The 22,977-nt window shown below is 39.3% G+C and overlaps 2 protein-coding genes and 1 long non-coding RNA gene across 29 annotated transcripts in view; 1 reads left to right on the forward strand and 2 right to left on the reverse strand.

Moving 5' to 3' along the window:
- LOC137168294 (calcium/calmodulin-dependent protein kinase type II subunit beta-like) overlaps positions 1-2,993 on the reverse strand; it is an 81,262-nt gene extending 78,269 nt beyond the window's left edge. For 13 of the 25 annotated variants that reach the window (XR_010924261.1, XM_067570992.1, XM_067570884.1 and 10 more), the window contains exon 1: positions 2,689-2,992. Coding sequence is in view for 24 of the 25 variants with exons in the window: in XM_067570992.1 (XP_067427093.1) it covers positions 2,689-2,750 (62 nt within the window). In the remaining variant the exon portion in view is untranslated. Of the gene's footprint in view, positions 1-2,688 lie in introns of all 25 variants that reach the window. The other 12 variants (XM_067570999.1, XM_067570956.1, XM_067570865.1 and 9 more) reach the window with 1 other exon arrangement.
- On the forward strand, positions 836-9,838 carry LOC137168449 (uncharacterized). Its single transcript, XR_010924283.1, has 3 exons — positions 836-961; positions 5,888-6,116; positions 9,657-9,838. It is a non-coding gene; the product is annotated as an uncharacterized lncRNA (long non-coding RNA).
- Positions 7,166-22,093, reverse strand: si:dkey-13n15.2 (protein transport protein Sec24C). Of its 3 annotated transcripts, XM_067570798.1 has the most exons (22): positions 22,000-22,093; positions 21,830-21,902; positions 20,672-21,376; positions 20,231-20,289; positions 18,953-19,006; positions 17,900-18,011; positions 17,143-17,270; positions 16,771-16,906; positions 15,993-16,102; positions 15,388-15,500; positions 15,096-15,275; positions 14,255-14,351; positions 13,957-14,061; positions 13,118-13,285; positions 12,654-12,750; positions 12,420-12,568; positions 12,002-12,140; positions 11,280-11,401; positions 10,127-10,306; positions 9,649-9,846; positions 9,102-9,191; positions 7,166-8,242 (listed from the first exon to the last, which is right to left on the reverse strand). In XM_067570798.1, the coding sequence occupies exons 3-22, from the start codon at positions 21,327-21,329 to the stop codon at positions 8,102-8,104; spliced, it is 3,036 nt and encodes a 1,011-aa protein (XP_067426899.1). In that variant the 5' UTR covers positions 21,330-21,376; positions 21,830-21,902; positions 22,000-22,093; the 3' UTR covers positions 7,166-8,101. The 3 variants fall into 3 exon arrangements, with proteins under 3 accessions (XP_067426899.1, XP_067426905.1, XP_067426913.1); XM_067570804.1 differs by lacking the exon at positions 21,830-21,902 and having other exon boundaries at positions 21,958-22,093; XM_067570812.1 differs by having other exon boundaries at positions 16,771-16,903; positions 21,830-22,093.
- Between the last annotated feature and the right edge of the window lie 884 nt (positions 22,094-22,977).

Below are 22,977 nucleotides of genomic sequence, written 5' to 3' on the forward strand. Positions count from 1 at the left end.
AGGGGAGGGGAGTCAGTTTGATGCCATCTGCAACCTCACTGCTATATGCCACTATATCCTACACACTGCACCTTTAAGTAGTACCAATACAGCAATGTAAAAATACTCCATTACAAGTAAAAGTCCTGCATGAAAAATCCTACTTAAGTAAAAGTACATCAGTATTAGCAGCAAAATGTAGTAAAAATATTGCAGTAAAAGTAGTGGTTTGGTCCGTCTGACTGATATATTATTATATATGACATCATTAGATTATTAATACTGAAGCATCAGTGTGTGAGCAGCATGTTACTGTTGTAGCTGCAGGAGGTGGAGCTAGTTTCAAACAGCTGTCAGCAGGTGTCCTGACTCCTCGCAACAAACAGAAAGGTTGTTTTATTTTTTCCACTGCAGCACAACTAAACTGTTTCAGTCATTTTAACAGCCAATGAGCCATTTATGGATGTTTACATTTTTCAAAATAAATGTTATTTTCTACCTTTCTTTTTTTCCCCCGCTGTACCAAAATCATACCAAACTGTGACTCCAAAACTGAAGTACATACCGAACCGTGAATTTTATGTACACCCCTAGTGGAAAGTACAATATTTTCCTCTGAGATGTAGTGGAGTGGAAGTATAAACTAGCATAAGATGTAAATACTCAAAGTACAAGTACCTGCAAACTGTACTTAAGTGCAGTACTTGAGTAAATGTAGTTAGGTACTTTCACCACTGTATAGTTGTAAGTACAGAGTTGGAAGGGAGTTGTTTGACCTGGCGCCAGTGCAAGTCTTATCTTGTGTTATCTGTCACCACAACGCTGCAAAAAAGCCCTCTAAGGAAGAGTTGTCATTCTTTCACATTGCGTGCAATGAAGCTACTTCTTGCATTTCTACAAATATGTGTACATGTAGACGGCATTAATTCATCATTTTAAATGGATGTCATATGAAGAAAAAAAGGGAGAAATGGCAAATAAGGTAAGGACAAACAAAAAGCTGGCATGTAAAATGTAATTTTATAACCAGAGGAATGCACTTCTCTATACAGATGTTTGTTTTCTGGCTTTGCAGATGACATTAATTCATTCTTTAAGAGGGTTTCTGGTCACACCAGGCAGGAAAAAGTCATGTGTGAAACCATAAAAGATTTCATTTTCATGCACATTCATCAGAAAAATCTGTTACTCCTTGCTCTCTATAATGGACAGACAGCTGTAAAAGAAAATGACTTCCCATAAACCGCTGTTTAAACACGTTTCTGTAGTTTAACGTGTCGCTGCAGATATTATAGTTGCTTTCTTTTTTCACATCTGTTTTTGTGAAGATCAAACATACACGACAAAATATTCTGCGAAGAGCAAGCATGTGTTAGAGAGACTTACACACACACACACACACAGATGCGTATTTTGAGAACTGTCATCCCGAAAAAAGCACACACACACACACACACACACAGAGAGAGAGAGAGAGAGAGAGAGAGAGAGAGAGAGAGAGAGACAGTGGTGGATTAAGTACACTACTCAGATCTTTTACTTAAGTAAGAGTTTCAATAAAATACATCCTAATAAGTCCTGCATTCAAAAACTTAGTACACAAGTACTGTCTGCAAAATGTACATAAAGTATAAAAAGTAAAAGTACTCATTATGCAAAAGGATCCAATTTAGAGTTTTCTATTTATCATATATAAATGAGTGTAATATTGATTCACTGACATTTACACATGAGCAGTATTTTAATGTAATCAAGCCGGTAGAGCTAATTTGAACACCTTATACTGATGAATAGTCTCATCTACTTATAATAGTGTATATATAACAAAATGATCAAATGTTTTACATAAAAAATATTGATCTGAAAAGTAACTATAGCTGAGAAATAAGTGTAGTGGAGTATAAAGTAGTTAAAATACAAGTACCTCAATATTGTATTTAAGTACAAAACTTGAGTAAATGTACTAGGTTACATTACACACACGCGTGCGCGCGCGCGCGCGCGCGCACACACACACACACACACACGTTGACCTAGGTCACCTTTGGGGACATTACATAGACTTATATTAATTTCCTGGAGACTTACCCTAACCCTAACCTTTACCACTGACCCAAACATCAGCTTTTAACCAATTGGAGACACAGCTTTTGTCCCTAAATGGACAAGCCGTCCCCAATTAACTGGTTTTTAATCTGAAATTTGTCCCCGAAAGAAACCTATGACAGACACACACTCACACACACACGCACATGTTGACCGAGGTCACTTTTGGGGACATGACATACACTTGCATTAATTTCCTGGAGACTTACCCTAACAATAACCATAACCACTACTTACCTAATCATAACCCTAACCCTAACCTTAACCTAACCATAAACCTTAACCACTGACCCCAGAATCAGCTTTTTACTAATTGGGGACACCGCTTTTGTCCTCAATTGGACAAGCAGTCTCCAATAAACCGGTCTTTAGTCTGAAATATGTCCCCGAAAGTAGCCTATGACACACACACACAAACACACTTGTGTGCATTGCTGGCCTGCAGAGTCGCTCTGCTGTGCACTGCCTGGAAACCAGCAACCGTTTATCCAAATGACACTTCATTAACTGACAGACAAGCAAAACCCCAAACAAACCCGAAACGAACACCTCAAAACAACAACAACAACAACAACAACAGCAGCAACAACAACAGATACTCACTTCCCCAGCTCCTCGTAAAGCTGATACTCGTCTGTGAATCGCGTACAGGTTGTCGTAGCCATGTCTCTCCCCTGTCTGTCTCTCGCTTCTTCTCCCTTATTCTGAACCGAAAACGTTAACGGTTATTTCGTGTTAGATCTGGTGTTTGAAAACACAGGTCCGCCCGGCAGCTACACGGCCGTTGGAGCGGTGAAATGCCTTTAAAGAGGCGCCGAGTGAGTGAGGGTTTGATACAGAAAGACGAAGCGACCAGGTTAGGTGCTCTCTCTCTCTCTGCGTCTCTCGCCACTATCTGACAGGCAGCTACCGCCGCGCTCAAGCGACTACTGATCAAGCTAGCTGACCGAATCAACGTGACTTCCGGCTAAGATTTCCAGAATAAAGCACAGCTCTCATATTAATGGTGTATTACTGCTTAAGTACAGTTTTGAGATATTTGTACTTCACTCGAGTATTTCCATGTGATGCTACTTTATACTTCCACTCCACTACATATCAGAGGGAAATATTATACTTTCTACTCCACTACATTTATTTGACAGCTTTAGTTACTTTTCAGATGAAGATTTGACACAATGGATAATATGACCAGTTTCACATTGTCAAAGATGAAACCAGTGGTTTCCAATCTTTTTTGGCTTTTGACGTCTTACAAAAAGCAGTGTGTAGTCGAGGTCACATTTCAGATGTCTATGAGTTGTTAACAGCTCCACCAAATAGTGATTTTTCCTTCAATGAATAATAAAGTAAAGTTTCATTTCAATAAATGTTCAAATGATCCAATATTTCAACGAAAATCAAAAATCAGAGGAGAAAGGCCAAAAATAAAAACAGATTTGTGTATCAGAACTTTGTTTTTTCTTCTTTCCTCTCCCATTAATCATCTCACAACCCCTCAGATTTATCTGCTGACCCTTTGGAGGGGCCCGACCCTTAGGTTGAGCACCACTGGACTAAACTAGCTAACTGTATATGAAGTAGTTGAAACTAGCTCCACCTCCAGCAGCTACAACAGTAACATGCTGCTCTAACACTGATGCTTCACTATTAATAATCTAATGATGTCATATATAATAATATATCAGTCAGAGGAACCAAACCACTACTTTTACTGCAATACTTTAACTACATTTAGCTGATAATACTTATGTACTTTTACTTAAGTAGGATTTTTCATGCATGACTTTTATTTGTAATGGAGTATTTTTACATTGTTGTATTGGTACTTTTACTTAAGTAAAGGATGTGAGTACTTCTTCCACCACTGGTTATGAGAACTTTAAATTAGCATAGGTTCACAAGTTTTCAAGTCTGTCTTAAAACAACAATCAGGTGTCCATGTGAACACTGAAAGAGGTTTTCCTCACTGTAATCATTCCTCCTGTTCATACTGGATATTAAAAGATCCCTTTTAAATGTGCTTTCAATGTAAGTGATGGGGGCCAAAAATCAACAGTGTGTCCACATAGTCATTTTGTGCAAACATGAACTCAAAACAATTCATTTATTATCAAAAGAGTTGTGGCCAAAACTCAGTAATGCAGATCTGAACAGGTTCACAGGTAAAAATCTGGTTCTGAATATATTGTTCGTTGGCTCCTCTGCTGAGGATTACAAGGATTCAAATTTACATTTTAGAAACGTCACAAAGTGGCCTGATAGACGAGTTTCTCTAACATTTGCATGCTGTGCTTTCATAACTTTTATCCTCATGGGACACAATTGTTAACATAAAACTTAATTTGCATCGGTTGCTTTTTGCACTTGAATCAAAAGTTTTTGAATCAAAATCAAAATATCCCCATCTTTTCATTTTCCAACAGGTCAATCACCCTTTTAGACTGACATACAGTAAGTCATTTGATTTCCTGTCATGCCAGTTGAACATATTTGAATGTGTTGTACACTTAAGATAGGGAAACATCACAGCATAGTATGCATTTTAAATCTATTGATTCTAATTGATTTATTTAGCTTCATAATTTTGCATGTAGCTGGAGATCAGAGTTTACTAGTCTTTTCTAACGGAGTACACCTGCGCTGCTTAATAAATTGCTTTAAGTGATATATTTGCACTTCATTTTGAAGGAAAACAATCACCCACGTTCCGGTCTTGTGCTGATAAACGTGTCTAACTTGACAATGTTTGATTGGCTCGCAGCCTTTCAACTGAGCGGCAGCGTTGATGTCGCTCTCTGCCGCCCTCTGGTGGACAGAGCGGCACAACGTGGTAACGTAATCGAACACACCTCCCGCCTGCACGGCTCGTACTTCCAAATAGGGGCAAATATGAGAGAGCTGGTTTGTGCTCTCAAAACGTGCCGCCGTGTGTGTTGTAGATGCGTGTGTTTTATCTGGATTCAACTGGACGATGAGAAATGTTTCAGCGTTTGATTTACAAACATGACAGTAAAAGCATATTAACCCTGCAATACGTTTTTACAGTGGTGGAAGAAGTACTCAGATCCTTTACTGGAGTCTTGGTCCCTCTGACTGATATATTATTGATATATTATTATATATGACATCAATAGATTATTAATACTGAAGCATCAGTGTTAGAGCAGCATGTCACTGTTGTAGCTGCTGGAGATGGAGCTAGTTTCAACTGCTTTATATACAGTTAGCTAGTTTAGTCCAGTGGTTCCCAATTTATGGGTCAGGCCCCTCCAAAGGGTCACTAGATAATTCTGAGGGGTCATGAGGTGATTAATGGGAGAGGAAAGAAGAAAAAACAAAATTCTGATACACAAATCTGTTTTCAGCTTTTGGACTTTTTCTCTAAGCTTTGATTTTTGGTGAAATATTGGATTTCCACCACTGCAGTTTTAGGAATACATAATTCAAACATGACAGCAATAAACTACTATGGTGTGCTTGGGTTTGCAGATAGCTTTGTAGATAAAACAGTAAAGACAGTCGATCACTATAGAACTATTATAGAAATACAGCAGTCATCATAGCATTTGGGCATTCGTTGCATGTTGTTCACTGCAAAATGTAACATATAATATGCAAGGCTTGATGTAAAATGGCTTTATGCTCCACAGCTGTAGACAAGATTTTAAAAATACTGTCATGACTCCATATTGCTCCTGGCAGAACCCCACCCACCTTGGAAATTGTTGAGCCAACCACAGTTTAGGCCTTTACAACTGTCTAAATGCAGTTTCTAAGCGCTCTCTACACGTCTTTACAGGTATGCAGTTGTGATGGATCCTCAAGAATTCTGAAAATTCACCGAAGTGAGACACATCGCCAATAAAACGACATTAATCCTGAGCTATGACATTGTGCAAGATTCAAAAACTGGACAGAGAACATCATGACCCACAGACAGCAGGAGAAACTCATTATACTTTTTGAAGGGAGCTCATTTCTGCACAGATGTTTACTGAGATGAATACTGTGCATGAGAGGATAACAAGGTAATGAAATCCAAAAATGAAAGCTGAGTGATTGGAGTTCCAGGAGTCATGAAGGTGAAATGAGACTGAGGGTCAGAAAAGAACTGACATGCAATTAGAGATGATTGATTTTAATCAACTCAATTGTCTCAGAAACAAATCATTTCTTGCAGGGAAAATGTATAGTTACAGAGACTAATCTCGACTTCTTACCAATAATTTACCAGGTGAAAAAACGGAAATATCAAGAATCAATCTTTATGTGAAAAAATCCCACCTTTACTTGTATTTCAGACAATTTCAGTGCATCAAAGGCAATTGCTATGGACCTTTCAGATCATTTGTTTTTACTGCACATATTCCAACATCATCTCGCCTACAAAGACCAATTTCAGCTTCATGAAACAGTGTCTTCTTATTAGATGGTTTAGCCAATCAAATTCACTGTAGAGTGATTCAGAACACGTGATAGAAACAAAAATAAACCCCAGCCACATGCTCGAATGCTTCCCATCCTCACAGCAACATTATTGCCGCCAATTAGCTTTAATAGCCACTTGGACTTATTAGACAGTTGCCCTTTCTGCTTCATGAGTCACATATTCATCTTAGGGCTGAAACTACCAATTATTTTCATTACTGATAAATCAGTCGATTATATTTTCAATTAATCAAGTAGTTGTTTAGCCAATAAAATGTGGTAAGATGGTGAAAAATGTAAATAAGTGTTAAAGGTGACTTCTTCAAATGTCTTGTTTTGTCCACAACCCAAAGATATTTATTTTTATTATCACAGAGGACTAAAGAAAACAAAATATTCACATTTGATCAGCTGGAATCAGAGAATATGGAAATTTTCTAACTGAAAACAATAAATTGATCATCAAAATAGCTGGTGATTAATTTAGTAGTTGGCCATTAATTGATTAATCCTTGCAGCTCTACTTCATCTGCTGACGCAGGATGACGTAAAACTTCACTGCTTCAAAAAAACGTTTCCGTGTGATGTTAATGAGACATGTCTCCTTAGTTGAACTGCACTGAGGAAACAAAACCATGTAAAACTTCAATCAAGGTTCAATTAAAACCTTTATTTATTTACAGGAGATTATGCATACACACACACACACACACACACACGCACACTCTCACACGCACACGCACAATTCTCAGGCAAGGATTAGAGAATTGCAATGACACAGGAATAAATTAACATCATAAACACATTTTGACAACAACATGGATTACATTCAACGTCACACAAACACGTTATATCACAGCAGTCGTTAAATAAATTAAATCATGTGTTTCTTAAAATGTCCCCTTGCTGTCTGATTCTCTGACAACAGGCCTTTAATATTTCCAAATTATAATGTAATACTATTGTCTAGTAATACTGTTTATTTTTAGCTGAATACGCTGCAGTGTCAGCTCTTGTACATCATCAGGGTTTCTGCAGGCTTCACCAAGTTACATTTAAAACTCTTTAAATACAACAGAGAATGTGATTAAACTCCTGTTTCATGGTCAAAATATGAAAGATATCAATAAAAACCATTAGTGATGATAAGGACTAGAATTATTTACCAAGTGCAATTTATTTAAATTTATTTTTTGTCATTATTTCCTGGCAGTATATACCAATCATTACCAATAAAATAAGTAATTACTCATCAATCATGACCTGGATGTGGATAAGCAGCAGAAAAAAATGGATGAATGGAAGGATGGATATATTAACCAATTAAACCAATTAAAAAATAACTAATTAATTTAAGGTTAGAGGTCTGAAACAATAATGGGGATATTCGGGCCAGGTTTTACTAAAACCAAAAATATTTAAGACCTTTGTGAATGAAATTTAAGTTTTAAATTTAAGTTTTAAATACCTTCTAAGGCCTTTTTTTGAGGAAGTCTAAATCAATGCCTTTTAAGACTGTTCCAGACCTGCAGATACCCTGATAACGCAGCCAGACAGGTCAGAAAATGTGTGTGTGTGATGTCGGTCATTGCAACACTCGGACGGAGTTGACGTGGAGATGGTAGAGGAAGTCTGCGTACGACGCTCCTCCGTTAGGACTCTTGTCCTCCACCAGGTGGCGCTGCAGGGTCTCCTCGCAGGTGTCGCCCTGCTTGACCACCCACAGCTAAGACAGAAAGACGGTGACATCATCAGTCAACAGCCGCTGTGATCTGTTTGACCTGATGTGACTCTGATGTGGATGTGGAGCACAGTGACGTCTCTGACTTTGCTTTTTGGGCTATTCAGGCTTTTTAAAGTCATCATGAAAATTCAGACTTTGAATAAGTTGCAGGGAAACATTGAAATCCTCACACCTGGTCCACACCAGAGCAACACGTCACCACCTCTGAATGAGAGGACAGTAGCTGTATGTAAACCACATGACGGTGACTTAAAACCAGGTGAGAAGAAGTTAAATAAAATGTGAACGACCACACTGGGGGCAAATTTAATTCCTCAGCTTCTCCCCGTAACTTCATTTTTGTTTTTTCAAAATTTCTAATGATGTAACCCAACTCTGTATCCTTAAAAACAGTTTGACAAATGGAAAATTTGGCGATAGAAGGTTCGTCTCCTTGTTCTTACATGAAATACTGTAGGCTGAAATTCTGTAGCTTATATATCCAAAATTTCTCAGTTAAACTGAAGATGAACTAAATTTAGACACCAAGATAGAGATAGATATTAGAGCTCACAAAAAATCTCCAACATTTTACTTGAAAGGAACACAGAACCTTTAATTTACCTTTTAATTTCTGCTTTTTTGGTTTCTCCATGTGGCAGCTGAACTTTACACTAAATCTGACATAACATGAACGCAGCTTAAGAAGCAGTGTTACAATAAGACTGTGAGACAGATACTGGTTGTCACTCTCTATTGAAATCTATCTGTGTGTATATATATTTACATATATACATATATGTAAATTCACAGATGTAGGCCGGCTTGTGAAGCTGCCACAATGCTGACTTGACTAGCTCACCTTGCGGGCGCAGTGTATCTGGGAGTTCAGTGTGTTGATGAGTGATCGAATACTGATGGACAGAGGGTTTTCCAGAGCAGGGAGCTTGGTCTGGAAGAACACACATAAACAACAAACATTTGAAATGAACAGTAAACTGAGAACTTGTTAACCCACATAAATGTTACACTGCTTTTCGTGGCCGGTCAGAAATATTTTCAGCTGTGTCTTTAGAGCTGTTAGGGTTAAATTAGTGTCACTATAAACAACTGAGCTCACTGGTGAGACACATCATCAACCTTCATAATAAACTAGTTCTTATAATTCATCACCTGCAGACACATTTCCATTTCCTTTGCCCTCACTCGTTGCTTTCCTCTTCCTAATAACCATACCTGATACCTTATAAAATACTGTTTATAGCCAACTTTTAACAATTTTATGTGGTTTTTATGCTTGTTATTATGGATTATAGACTAAAATGCCATTGCAAGGTCATTTTATGTACTGTAACTTAGCTAAATCTTCTGCTGTAGATGTATATACCCACATCCCTCTAATCTCTCACCTCTCCAGAGGGCAGAGAGGAGAAGCAGCTGGTATTGAAGAGCTCCACCAAGGTGCATGCTGGGACTTGGCTGCCCACCCAGAGCAGCAGGGTGAGGGGTGCATGAACCAAATACAGACCTCTGGGCTCCAGGCTGGCGGCACAGCAGCGCAGCACCTCCTCTGGGTTTGAAGGGCTGGAACCGTCAACTGACAGTGGCTGCGGATGACAAATGAGGGAAAATTTCTCTGAAGTAAATCTCTCTCGAGTGTCTGACACGTTTACTGACTGTAACATTGTCTGGTCACAATAAAAATTAATCTTATGTGATGGTAGCCAATGGTTAGCTTTAAAAATACAGTATGACATACTGAGTTATCTAAATTAAATAACATAAGGCAACACTTAAAATAGATTACATCTAGAGAGTCAATATTTTCTGCCATTCTATATTTTGTCTGCCTGACTGTGATCAGGACTGTGTGTTGATCGTACTGACCAGAGGCAGCAGCAGAGGGTAGAAGTGTGTGGCGGTGGTGAACGTGTCCATGCCGAGCACCTGGCAGCGCTGCTGCAGCCGCTGGTGGACGGAGCTCCGCAGGCCTGGCAGCAGCACCTCGCTCTTCCTCAAACTGTTGATGTAAACGGGGAGAGCTCGCAGGTACTGAGGGAGGACCAGCTACAGGACACACACACACATAAAAAAATAATCTGTTAATTAAGTTTGACACAGCTGTAAAGATACTGAAGGACAAAACAAGATGAACATGACGTATGAGGCTAAACTTAGTTTGTAAAGTAAAACAAACTTACAAAGAGAATGTAGTGAAGGATGGAGGTAATGACTAAAATTGAATCAAATCTGAAATAGCAGTTTGACTGTCACAGCTTTAACACATTTAACTTACTGTACACTCACACCCAAAGATTCATAAGTGACAAAAACAGCTGGCAGTCATTCATTCTCAATGAAAGCTGGCAACAAAGGGCCTTCAGATGCCTTGGCAGCAGCGAGCAGCGCGATGCCAGTGCCAAGAAAGACAGGTTGAAGTTGAGCAGAGTTTAACTTTATGCAAATTAGCAGTGACGCCGCTGAAGAAGCAACCAATTGCAGATCGGGATTTGATTTTCTTCCCACAGCAACCACTGTACTAAAATTCCTAGCAAACATCTGTCACTACTATATTAATATTAGGCTATTTCTATTATTATTGTTCTAGATATATATCTATAATTAGCCTATGATGCTTTATTCCATAGTGTACTCAGCCAACAATGTAATTTTGAAAGTAAAATAGCATTTTTATTTTTTAAATGACAGAAATATAGACTAGACGCAATATACAGTGGAAACATGGAAAATTGTATCCTTGTCAAGTTCACGGTCAGCCTGCTGAATGACACTACTACAAACTTGATATTGGCCACAACTGAACATGATGTCTGCAGCGCTGCTTGAACAACCTGCCCCCCTGCCGATGACTGCTAGAGGGCTGGCAGCGAGCAGCCAGTGACCAGAGCGCCTGCTGCTGCTCATGAATTGGTGTTAATGCCGAGTTACACCAAAGATATAAAGTAAAAACTACACATGTGGAAGAATTTGAAACCATACAGTGAATATTCTCATGTGTACACTGTGTAAATAATCTCACCTGTCCAGCAGACACTGAAGAAGAGCAGCAGTGTTTACGGTAGGACGCCAACGCTTCTGTTACCTCTGTCTGCAGTTCCTCCCTCAGCTCCTGTAGAGGGCGCTCCAACACGGCGCAATACACTAGACAGACACGTCACAACACAGATCAATATACTGTAATCTTGTGGGATTCATTTAGAATTCGATAAATTACTTCCACTTTAATTTTGAGACAAATGTAGACTTACTGTAAACAAATATGACCATTAGAAAGGAGACAGGATCACATTTTACACTAATTTAGATAAACAATTGCAAAATCAATATTTCAGGTACGAGAGTGTCCATAAGTTACTTTGATCATGATGTCAGTCATTGGCAGATATCATACTATGATATTAACTTTCATTTGATATTAATAAATGTTCAGTAATAGCGCTATATGTGGCACCTAAATCATTATCCTGATGCTAATAGCAAACTTGTGTGTAGACATAACTTATATTAGCATGGATAATCAGTATATTTAATTTGTGTAAACTGTATTTCATTCTATGAACTTCATATTAAGTTTTTTTTTTTTCAAGCAATATATTTTTGTGAAACTGGATAAAAACATATATTGTTATTACCTATATTTTGGAACAGAAATTACGATCTTGATGATGATGCTCATGGTTGAGAAGCATTACACTTTTAGTAAGGTAAATAATGCATTTATCTATAGTACTAGTTCCTTACTCTTCTTGCAGTAGAAGGCGAGTAGTGTTTGGGCCTGGCAGTGCCGGAAAGCTTCCTGCAGGTGGGTTGAGCACCGCAGAGTCAGAGTGTGAACCCTGGTCCTCCTGTCTCCAGTCTGCGTGCTGTAAGACAATACAACCTGACGGACAGGAGGGGGCAGAGGAGGATTATACAGTGGTAACCATTAAGAGGAAGGTAAACCAAATGGATACTCTGTAGTGCAAACTGCAAATTAAGAACATGAAACAGAATGTAGTCTGCACTGAGTTACTGTATGGTCATGGTCTTAAGAAGTAACATTATTTAATTCTGTGACATTGTAGTCGCCTATTTTTAAAATATATATTTATTAACCATTGTAGATTTGTAAATTCCACACATTCCTGATGCAAGGTGATGATCATAACAATAAACCCACCTGTATGGCTACACCTCTCGTCTTATCCAGAGCTCTGGTGTGTGCAAGCTCCACAGCCAGTGTTGTCTGCCAATCGAGGGTCGCCATGGTGACCTGGCTTGGACTAGGACCGGGGACGAACAGTCCATAACAGCCGGACACACGCAAATCTGGTGGGACAGGTACAAATAAAGTGGCACTGCGGGTGTTTTTGAAGGATTCTGTCTGCATAATTACGCAAATAAAATCTCTCACCTTTGCTAACAAAAATCCTGAGCTCAGCCTTGTAGCCTGTGTCCATCTCTGCGATCCTTTTTAGATTGGCGCTAAAACGCTCCCTGTCCAATTCCCCCTGTAGTGGAAATTAAAAACATACCAGTCTATGATGGGACATAAAACTCATCTGAATGCATAGTATATCCCAAACTGTCATCTTTTACCAAAATACATCTAAATACAGTACTATGTTCTAATATTGGGTGCTTCAAAGCTCTGAAGCACTGATATTGTTGTGACATGTTTCAGAAAAAGTACAAGTGCAACATACATGGATCCACAGTCATTTCAGTCATTTATCAAGCAGAGGAAGCTCTAACCAGCCACCAGTTTTATATTTTTACTTGACAAAAGATCACAACAGCTAATGAGTTATTAAAATTATGATTTTCTTTGTGTTATAAATTTCTAACCCTACACTTGGAGCAGTACTGTTGATATACCTGGAGGTGGCTGTAGGTGTACAGAGCTCCACCTGTTAGATATGGAATGTGCCCCGGCCAAGCCCCGCCCACATCTTGCTGGGAGAGGACAAACAGGTGAACGCCACAGCCCTGACTGACGCACTCCTTGGCCAATGAGACGGCTGGTTCCGACGGCTGAAAGATGGACTGGGGGGAAAAACAAAAATGGAGGGAATTTATGCAACTATACAACAGCAAAACTTTCTACTTCATACCTGTGTATGAAGTACAAGTACAAGAAGGTCAGAGGTCAGCTACAGAGCAGCGCCCACTTGAGTACCTAGGGCTTAACCCCGTGTCTAGACAGCAAGTGTAGCGTCAGCAGCACGTCAGCAGAGCAGCAACAGCGAGTGCTCCATCTGTGTGTCTACACCGGAGGTGTTCAGGTGCAGTGTTGAGCGTAGGTCACCTGCGTGTTGAGAGTGCTCAGAGCCCAAAACACGACTGTAGTGACGCATGTAAAACGGAGGAAAACAGACTTGACACGTAAATCATCGCTTCAGGTCACGATTACGCTCGTGACACGCAAGCCTGCACGGAGCCGGTGCAGACAGCCGCATAGATTACAATGAGAGCGTATCTATTGCCTGTGACGTGCATGTGACAAAAACACGACTGACACGCTCGCTGTCTAGACCCGGGGGGAAGGCTTAAGGGCACTTCAGTATGTGTGACACCTTCCAATTCTGGTTGAACAGCAATCTTTACTGCCCTGCTGCCCCCAATTTAGTTTTCTGGGAACACTGTCAGTATATTACAGAATATACTGAATGTGTACAGTATGTGTATGTGTGTGTATGTGTGTGTTTGTGTGTTACCTTTGGTTTGTTGGAGCCAAAGAACCCTGAGGAGGAGTGTGTGTGTCCCATCTCTATCAGAGGGGCAGTATGGAAGATGAGCAACTTGCCAGGAGAACTCAGGGCCTTACAGAAAGCAAAGTCTTTATCAAATATTTTATCTAAGACTCCAACTATCAGTAAAATAACATCTCTCCCACAAATCATTGACAGTTTGCAAAATAATCAGGTTTATAATTGTATCCCTAGTCGTTTAGCTCCAAAACAAACAATTTTAACTTCCAATAAACTCATTGAAGTCTGTGCTGTGATTACTGACCTGCAGTACGGCTAGTCCTGCTTTAACAGGCAGCTCCATGGGAACTCCACTGGAGTCATCACACTCCAGACTAAACTGAGGAATAAGCTGCAGTACACTACACACACAGAGAGAAAACAGATTATAAAACCACTCAAAATTAGTATAACTTGATACCAAAGGGTACCAAAGAGATTAAATAATTTTCAGTAAAGTAGCATTTTCACTTGATCACTTTTATTTGCAGGAAAGCATTTGTTACAGACAAGATTTTCTGGTAGTGAGAATACGAAGCATCTCTTTTACATGTGGGCAAAAAACGGCTACTGACGATGTAGTTAAGTCCAATAAGACTATAAAAAGGTATTTGCTTTAAGTGTCAGTTTAATTGGACTGTATTATAAATGCTTGACAAGTTCACATCTTTGCTGGAACAAACATCAACCCTTCCTTCAACTAACAAAACTGTTACTTGGGGTCCATTGTTGTCTTTTGCTTCTTATTTTAAAATTAGAAAAACAAAAAAAACATCTGATCCTGAAACATCAAATTTCTCTTGAACCACAGCGCATATTAAATTGGTGATGCATTGTTTAAATACTTAATAAAGTTCTGACATGTAATAATTTTAAACCACTGCACATGGTTTATTGATCGGTTCTCTTCTAGCTGCTGGACTCAGTTGATTCTAAGTGATTGCTTTCTAAATTATAATGTAGAAGCAAAAACTGAGCTCACCAGAACATAAAGTACACTACTGTTATACTGGTGTAGTATAACATATTAGATAAGCAATATGTACAAAGTTCAGTTTTTACCGCTTCAGTTCAACATACAGAGTCACGTCTGTCACAGCCGTTACCTGTCAACGCTCTCTATACAGTCTTTCAGGGACACCAGAAGCCCCTCCCTCACAGGAAGTTGCAGGTCTTCCGTCTCTGTGATGACCAGCATGTGTGGGCGAGAAAGGGCGGGGCTGAGGTCGTACAGGTGGATCCTGCTGTCGTACGTCATCAAACCGATACGGACGTCACCATCCTCCCTACGCAAATGAGATGAAACTCGAATTTCCAATCCTGTATAGGGATACTACTGAGCGAGCTGTGAGAGAATGTGTGTGTATGCGTATGTAGCGAGGGCGGAGTATATTTTACCTGTTCAGAGAGGTGAGCAGACTGTGTATTTGTTGTGTTACAAACTCTAAATGTCCTCCTCTCAGTGCTGAGGCAGACACATCTATGGCTAGAATTAGTGCGGCAGGTTCACCCTGAGATAAAATACAACAATTTATACACACACACGGCATATTTCCTCATTAGATTCAGAGACTATCAAACGTCTTTGAAGGTTAGTAACAAGGTGAACATTTTTTTTAAGTGAGAGAGCGACATTATGTTATTGAAGGAATTCCTTTTGGAGCTGAGCTTTGACTCTTTTCTCTGTTATTCTCCAATTATTGTAGAAACACTAATCCTGCTCTTCACCAGACTCTTAAGTGACACTTTCAAACTCCTTATTTTGTCCGACTAACAGCCTTGAATCCCCACATATCCAATGTACAAATCATATAAAACATTTAAAGGCAACATATTCTCACATTTGAGAGGCTCGAGACAGCAATGTTTTGGCATTACTGCTTGTTAAATGTCTGGTAATTAATAAATTAATCAAATTATATCAAGTTACAGAAATCCTCACAAATGGGGTTATTCATGTACCCCTCTTACACATTTATTAGACTGAAGAGAGTGAAACTAACCTTCTGAGAGTTGAGGATCTCATACGACCCCATATGGAGTTCAGGCCTTGTGTCTTTATCGACCCGGAACCCGTCCACTCCTTTGGTTGGCTGGTAGTGTTGCCACGACACTGAGACACAAGAGAGGAGAGAAAACAGCTGCTGCATGATAAGGAAACAACAAACTTGATAAACTACCAATCGATCTGATTTCTCTTCTACAGCATGGTTGTTTACATTACGTAGTTATTTCTATTAAAATATTATTTCTGTTTATTCCGTTCTAGACCTCCAGTTTGTTGGTGACAGCTGCAGGTACTGCAACTTATGACTATTTTCATTACTGATTAATTTTCTGTTTATTTTCCTGACAAATCTATAAAATGTTAGAAAATTGTGAAAAATCAATAATTTAAATTTCTTGGAGCTCATGATCATATCTTTAAAATGTCATGTTTGGTCTCATCAACGGTCCAAAATCCAAAGATATTTAGTTTACGATCATATCTGACACAGAAAAACTTATTTCTTAAAGAATAATCACAAATGAGAAACTGCATTGTTGCTTAAAAAATGACTAAAAGTATCATTCAATTAACATGATAATGCTAATTTTCTATCAATCGATTAATTAACTAATCGTTGTGGCTCTAATTGGGGCATTTATGAGACAACTGAAACCATACTGTAGCTATGATGTGAGAAAAAAAACAGCCTTGTGTTTTGTCAATCTGAACTGAACCTACAGTTTAAATATTAACATCACCTGAATCCTTTAATGTTCGCTATTTAATTTTACCTTCGTTGAGTTTCCCACAGAAGGGGCAGTAAAACCTCTGACCACAGTCCTGCCAGCCCATGGCAGGGCACATAGAGGCCCCACACCAGGAACAACCCACAACACACTCTGGCTCTTTGCACAGTGGCAGGGGCTTCTAGAGACAACAAACATACACATATTAGACACACAAGTATTAATACACATGTTTATATTCCCACTGAAACCTTCACTCTAAATGGCAGATGGGTTTAATGTTACAAAATGCTGATTAATGGCTCTACTTCCACGCTAAGATCAGCCTAGTTGTAGTTCCTTGTTCCATTAATAAGCCACGTATTTGTTTTTATTTTTAATATATGTATAGAATGAGCAGAGATGATAAAAACTCACCTCTTTAGTGTTTTGTTTTGCCAGAGGGGTGACCAGAGCTCCCAGCGGCAGACGGCTGAGTAGGGCGGTCTGACCTTCACAGGGCACACAGTATGAGGTGGAGCGGATGACACAAGGACTCGCATTACCTGTAACAGCAGAGACAAGGTCAGTAATTGAAGACCACGACATCAATTAATCTGCCAGTTATTTTCTTTATTATGTTTACTCTGTGGAAAGTCATTGCTACTTCCCAGAGCACAAAGTATCGTCCTTAACTTTCTTGTTTTATCCAACCAACAGTCCAAAAATCAAAATCACTTTACCAAAATGACGCCTGATTTTGTTTTGCCTGTTTCAAAAAAATATTAATCTGAACATGAGAAGCTCTGAACAACTTCAGTGAAGACAAAAATAATCATTGTCACAAGCCTTTCTGATGTCTGACTAATTTACTTCTCCCAAAAAACTGTTGGCCGACAGCATTTAACAAGCACAAATTAATCTAAAGGTTTAACAAAGAGCTGACGATGTTACAAAATTCCACACCTGACATCACAGTGATGTTTGTTTGATATCACCAAACCTAGGTCTAATTTATCTCCATCAATAATACATGTAATCAGGTGTCAAAGTACTAAATACATTCATTGCTGGTTGTATAAATCAGATGAAATTTTAAGGTAATATTGATGCAGTGTGAAGAATCAAATCTGGTCCTATAGTAGTGGATAAAACACACTGTGGCACAGATACAGACGTCATAGTGTGTGTTTACCTCTGTCCTCTATGATACAGGAAGTAGTTGCTAGAGGAGGAAGATGGGAAAAAGGCTCTGAGACGAAGACCTTCCCCTCCCACTCCGCCCTGTCCTCTGCCATCACTTTCACCTGAGAGAGAGAGAGAGAGAGAGAGAGAGAGAGAGAGAGAGAGAGAGAGGCGAAACCTTGTCAATCGAAAACTGTAATGAGTTTAATGAGGTCAGAATATTTTAAAGGACATGTTCACAATTTTTCAAGTCTGTCTTGAAACAACAGTCAGGTGTCCATATGAACGGTGAAAGAGGTTTTCCTCGCTGTAATCATTCCTCCTGTTCATACTGGCTATTAAAAGATTTCCTTCAAATGTGCTTTCAATGTAAGTGATGGGGGCCATTTTTTTTTGCAAAAGAAATGTATTTGAAATTATCTGAAGCTTATACGAGGCTTCAGCAGTCTGAGTTAGTCATATCAAGTGGATATCTGCCACATTTACAGTCTTTTTAGCATCAGATTCCCTCTTTGTGTTTCCTCGGACAGTGTTTCCCTGTTGAGCTGCAGTGGAAGTATAGTAACAAAAAGAGGGACTTTAGCACTAAAAAGACTGTAACGCTGAAAGATATCAACTTGATTTGACTCATTTGGACGCCTGAAGCTTCAGATAAATACATTTTTGCACAGAAGGACTGTGGATTTTGTCCCCCATCACTTACATTGTGAGTGCATTATGAAAGCATTAATGTAATGGCCAGTATGAACAGGTGGAATGATTACAGGAAGGAAAACCTATTTCAATGTTCATTTGGGCACCTCACTGTTGTTTTAAGAAAGATCTGAAAAATTGTGAACCCGTCTTTTGAAAAGCTGCAGAATGCTACCCAGTATGAGCTGTCATAATAACCAGTAAAGAGTTTGAATTCATTTATATATTTATATATATATATATATATATATATATATATATATATATATATATATATATATATATATATATATATATATATATGACATTTTTAATAAGTGAGAGTTAGAAGCCAAGAAAAGATGCTAAGAGTGAGGATGGAAGGACTTACAGCACTGGGAAGGAGTTCTGGGTCCAGGCCATAACGAGACTCAGAGTTGGGAGACTGCAGAAAGAAAAAAAAAGAAAAAATCAAAAGACTGAGAGCTCATAAAAATATCTCAGAGACACTACTGCCTAGAGTACATCACCAAGCACTAAACTGACAAGAATACACCAGTGAACACAAAAAACTGCTAGCAGCTGCTCTAGTAGAGGGTGAATCTCTACTACAGCTGAAACAATTTTAAACTTTTTCCAGGCAAAAAAAAAAAAAAAAAAAAAGCATTCTCTGGTTCCAACTTTGTGTGTTTTATAGCTTTGTAAACTGAATATCTTTTGGGTTTTGGACTGTGGGTTGAAGAAAACAAAACACTTTTAAGCTGTCTTTCCTTGTTTGAACTGTGTGAATTGTAACGCTATGACCGAATGGGACTATTTTTTTTTTTTACATCCTCACACAGGCAGAAAAAATAAAGTCAGGGGTAGAATCACATGCAGTCTACCTAATGAATCACATGTAGTCAGCCTAATGAATCACATGTAGTCAGCCTAATGAATCACATGTAGTCTACTTATTGGAATGCCTTTGTGGTTATGTAGGTAGGTTATGTAGGCGAGACAAAACGGGAATTGAGAATTAGGATCTCTGAGTGTAAGAGTAGCATCAGAAATAAGGATGAGAGGTCTCCTGTAGCCAGACACTTGGCCATGAATATTGTAGGCTATGGTTCATGGGTAATGAGGCTGTTAAGCCACAGTCTCCAAAGAGAGGCCTATTGGATACACTTACAGACAGAGTATCCTAGGGGCTTAAATGGTGAACTGTTTTTGTCTTGTTTTTTTATGAATACAGATGGGTATTTTTGAGTTTACATATGTGTGGAAATCAATTGGTTACTTATCTGGTTTTTGCAATAACAAGATGTGATATACTTCTTCTCATGACTTAATTTGTCTTATTAGTATCTAGTTTTATGATGTTGTTTTGATGCTTTGTATTAGCTGGTTGTTAATCACCGGCAGGTCCCTGGCTGCTGTTTAATAGGGGTCACACCCGCATATGTCTCAGAAATGCTGAGGAAAGCCTAAGGCTGAAACACATCCGCTTCCTTCTGCTGCTGTGCATTATTAAAAAGTGTTACATACTTATTTGTCAGTGCTGATGACTTCATTTGCTATTTTTGAACAAAACAACACATTTAAAGATGATACCGTGGACTCAGGAGAACATTGGTGGGCATTTATCACTATTTTATAGACTAATATGTTTTAAATGCTGTTTCCCCACCTGTGGCGCATTGCTCCTCTCCTGTGCAGCTGCATCAGGGACAAACTCATTTATGGCTCCTGAGGAGAAGACAAATGAGTTAGATGATGCAGGCGGAAAGATCATATTCTGACATAAGAGGGCTATTTTCAGTCAGACTGCAGCACTTACTTGAAAGACTAACAATTGACAAACACTGTGATCAGTATGATGCTGGTATAAATCCTGCATTATGGGGCTAACCTGTGATGCTCTGTATACATAATTAGATTGCTTATGGATGAGTAAGTGCTGGTGCTTTGTTCTATAGTGCAATTTGTCTTGCCACTGAAGTTATTTTAACTATACTGATCAATGCTGCTGGACCTGGGCTAGTTCATCCTCATATGAATTTGTGAGTCTGTGTGTGGGAGGCTCTGCAGCATGCATGTTAGCATGTTAGCATGTTAATGATAAACATACCTCTGTTGTAAGGTGGGAGAGTCCACTGAGGCTGCTGCTGGGCAGGAGAGGTGGGCACGGCATGATTGTGGATATATCCAGCATTGACAGCAGACTCCACATTCGCCCTATCAAATGTAAACTGTGGACTCTGATTCACATTTTGTCCAAATGATGGAGGGCTAAAGGGTTGATGTGGCGACTGAGGTCCATTCAGTAAACCTTGATGTGTGTATGGAGCCTGGAAAGGGGCAGATATTGCTTGGTGAGGGCTGTGGGGGGAGTAAAGTGACATTTGTTGGAGCTTGCAAGACTGTGTTCTTTCATTTATAAGGGGAAGAGAACATGGAGGTATATTTTTTCCTGGGTTTGAAGCTGGAGCTATAGGTGAAACATGGGAATCATGAACGCTATGCTGCACACTGTGGTCAGCATTATTAGAATACACTAAGCTATGATGAGTGTTGTTTCTGGGGTGGCTCAAGCAGCCCTGGTTGGACGGCTGCAGGTGGTCATAGGAGGGTATCTGGTCAGAAGTGAAGCCCAGGTTGAGATGCTGAAAGCTGGGCAGAGGGTTGAAGGGAGGAGGTCCTTGAGGAGAAGCTGTGGACCAGCCGTTCTGGCCCGCCCACTGCTGGCAGGGTGTCTGGCTCTGATTGGCTGTAGGGACGTCCATCATCCTCCATAACCATCACTGATAGGTGTGCTTCTCCTTGGAGGCGGGGCCTAGCGAGGCAACACAAACATACTGAACATCAGGGTCGTGATGTGATTTTCTGTCCTCCTGAAGGAAGACAGATTCAAAATGACAGTGGTTACTGCAGATAGCTTGAGTCTATTTAAAGCTTTTATAAGTTGCAATTTCAGCTTTTTTGAGAGCTTAGATACACTGAAAACATCTCCTCACTATAGCAGTTGGCTGTCACACCACCAGCAGGTTACCCTAACGCACCTGGACTCAACACATCATTAGGGGAGTAAAAATTAACGTTACTTTCCCCTTTTTAACGTCAGATTTTACAGCTAACCTGACGTTAGCTAATGTTAGCCCGCAATACAAGAGTCTTGACGTGGTGACCGGACTGCCAGCGGGTCAACATAAACACACATGGTTAGTAAAAAGCTCTATCTTTTAAATAAAGGTTGTTGTTCTCAGTGGTGAAAGATAAGAAACGATACCTTCGGAGATTAACGGAAACAGCGGGCTGTGCGTGCAGCTGCACTTGTCCGCACTAGCATCTTCATTTTCCCTCTGAGAAGCAAAACACTTGACAGGTTGAAATTAATCATTTGCTCCTGACCTTTACCTTATGTTAAAAATAAAATTAATTGATGAGAGAAACTATCACATCTTTTCCTTCACGCTGTCAGCAACAGCAAACACAAACCGGGCTGTCTGTCTCTTCCTGCTGCGGTAGCGTCAAGTTAGCCACAATCACGACGACGCACTTCCGCTTTTCCTTTCAAGGTAAAAGCGACAGTTCATTAGAGATCCCCTCCAGGCATGTTTTAATATAGAGGTTCTCAACCTGAGGTACCCCAGGGGTCCTTGAGGGGGTTCCAGGGAGTCCCCAGAAGAGTGGCGAATAATTTACTTTCACTATTTTACATTATTTACCTACCTACACACGCACACACACTATGCGTTATTTATATTATTTATTGTATTGTATTTCTAGTACTATTTTTACTGCTATTTCTATTACTTTATTGCTATTGTTGCTGCAATGTTGAGGAGCTGAAACCCCCAAATTTTACTCTCTTATACTTATATAATGGGATGTAAAAATATATGAATCTTGAATTATTTCACTGACTAGAAGTTGACCCAATGAGAGAATTTATAAGAATATTAATCTGCCAATCTACAGTATAGACAGTTATGGAATAACTGAATCTTATCAGATGGGGATCCCTGAGGCTACATCTTATCAAATATGGGTGTGCGGCCTGATGTGTATTAATTTGGGGGTCCTTGACACCAAAAAGGTTGAGAACCACTGTTTTAATATGTATATAAAATACTCTACTGTGAATAATAATGTATCTGATATGGTTTTTCCACAAAAAAAGGCATCAAATCCTTCTCTCTCATTAAAAATTCAGAATATATAAATATGCAAATATAATTCATGTCAGAAGTTTAACTGCCAGACACAAGATGTCTCCTACTTCACTGTAAAGTCTATTCTCAGTTTATGTACACTGGAAGCTTCAAGTCTCCACATCACACTTGTATAAGTTGAATATTAGACAAGAAAGGCTTCCAAACTAGTTGTGATGTCACAAATCATGCTAGTAGGCCAGCCTTCTGGTGTCAAACTCTG

This window comes from Thunnus thynnus, chromosome 2 (genome assembly GCF_963924715.1).
Source record: "Thunnus thynnus chromosome 2, fThuThy2.1, whole genome shotgun sequence".
Classification (NCBI taxonomy): domain Eukaryota; kingdom Metazoa; phylum Chordata; class Actinopteri; order Scombriformes; family Scombridae; genus Thunnus; species Thunnus thynnus.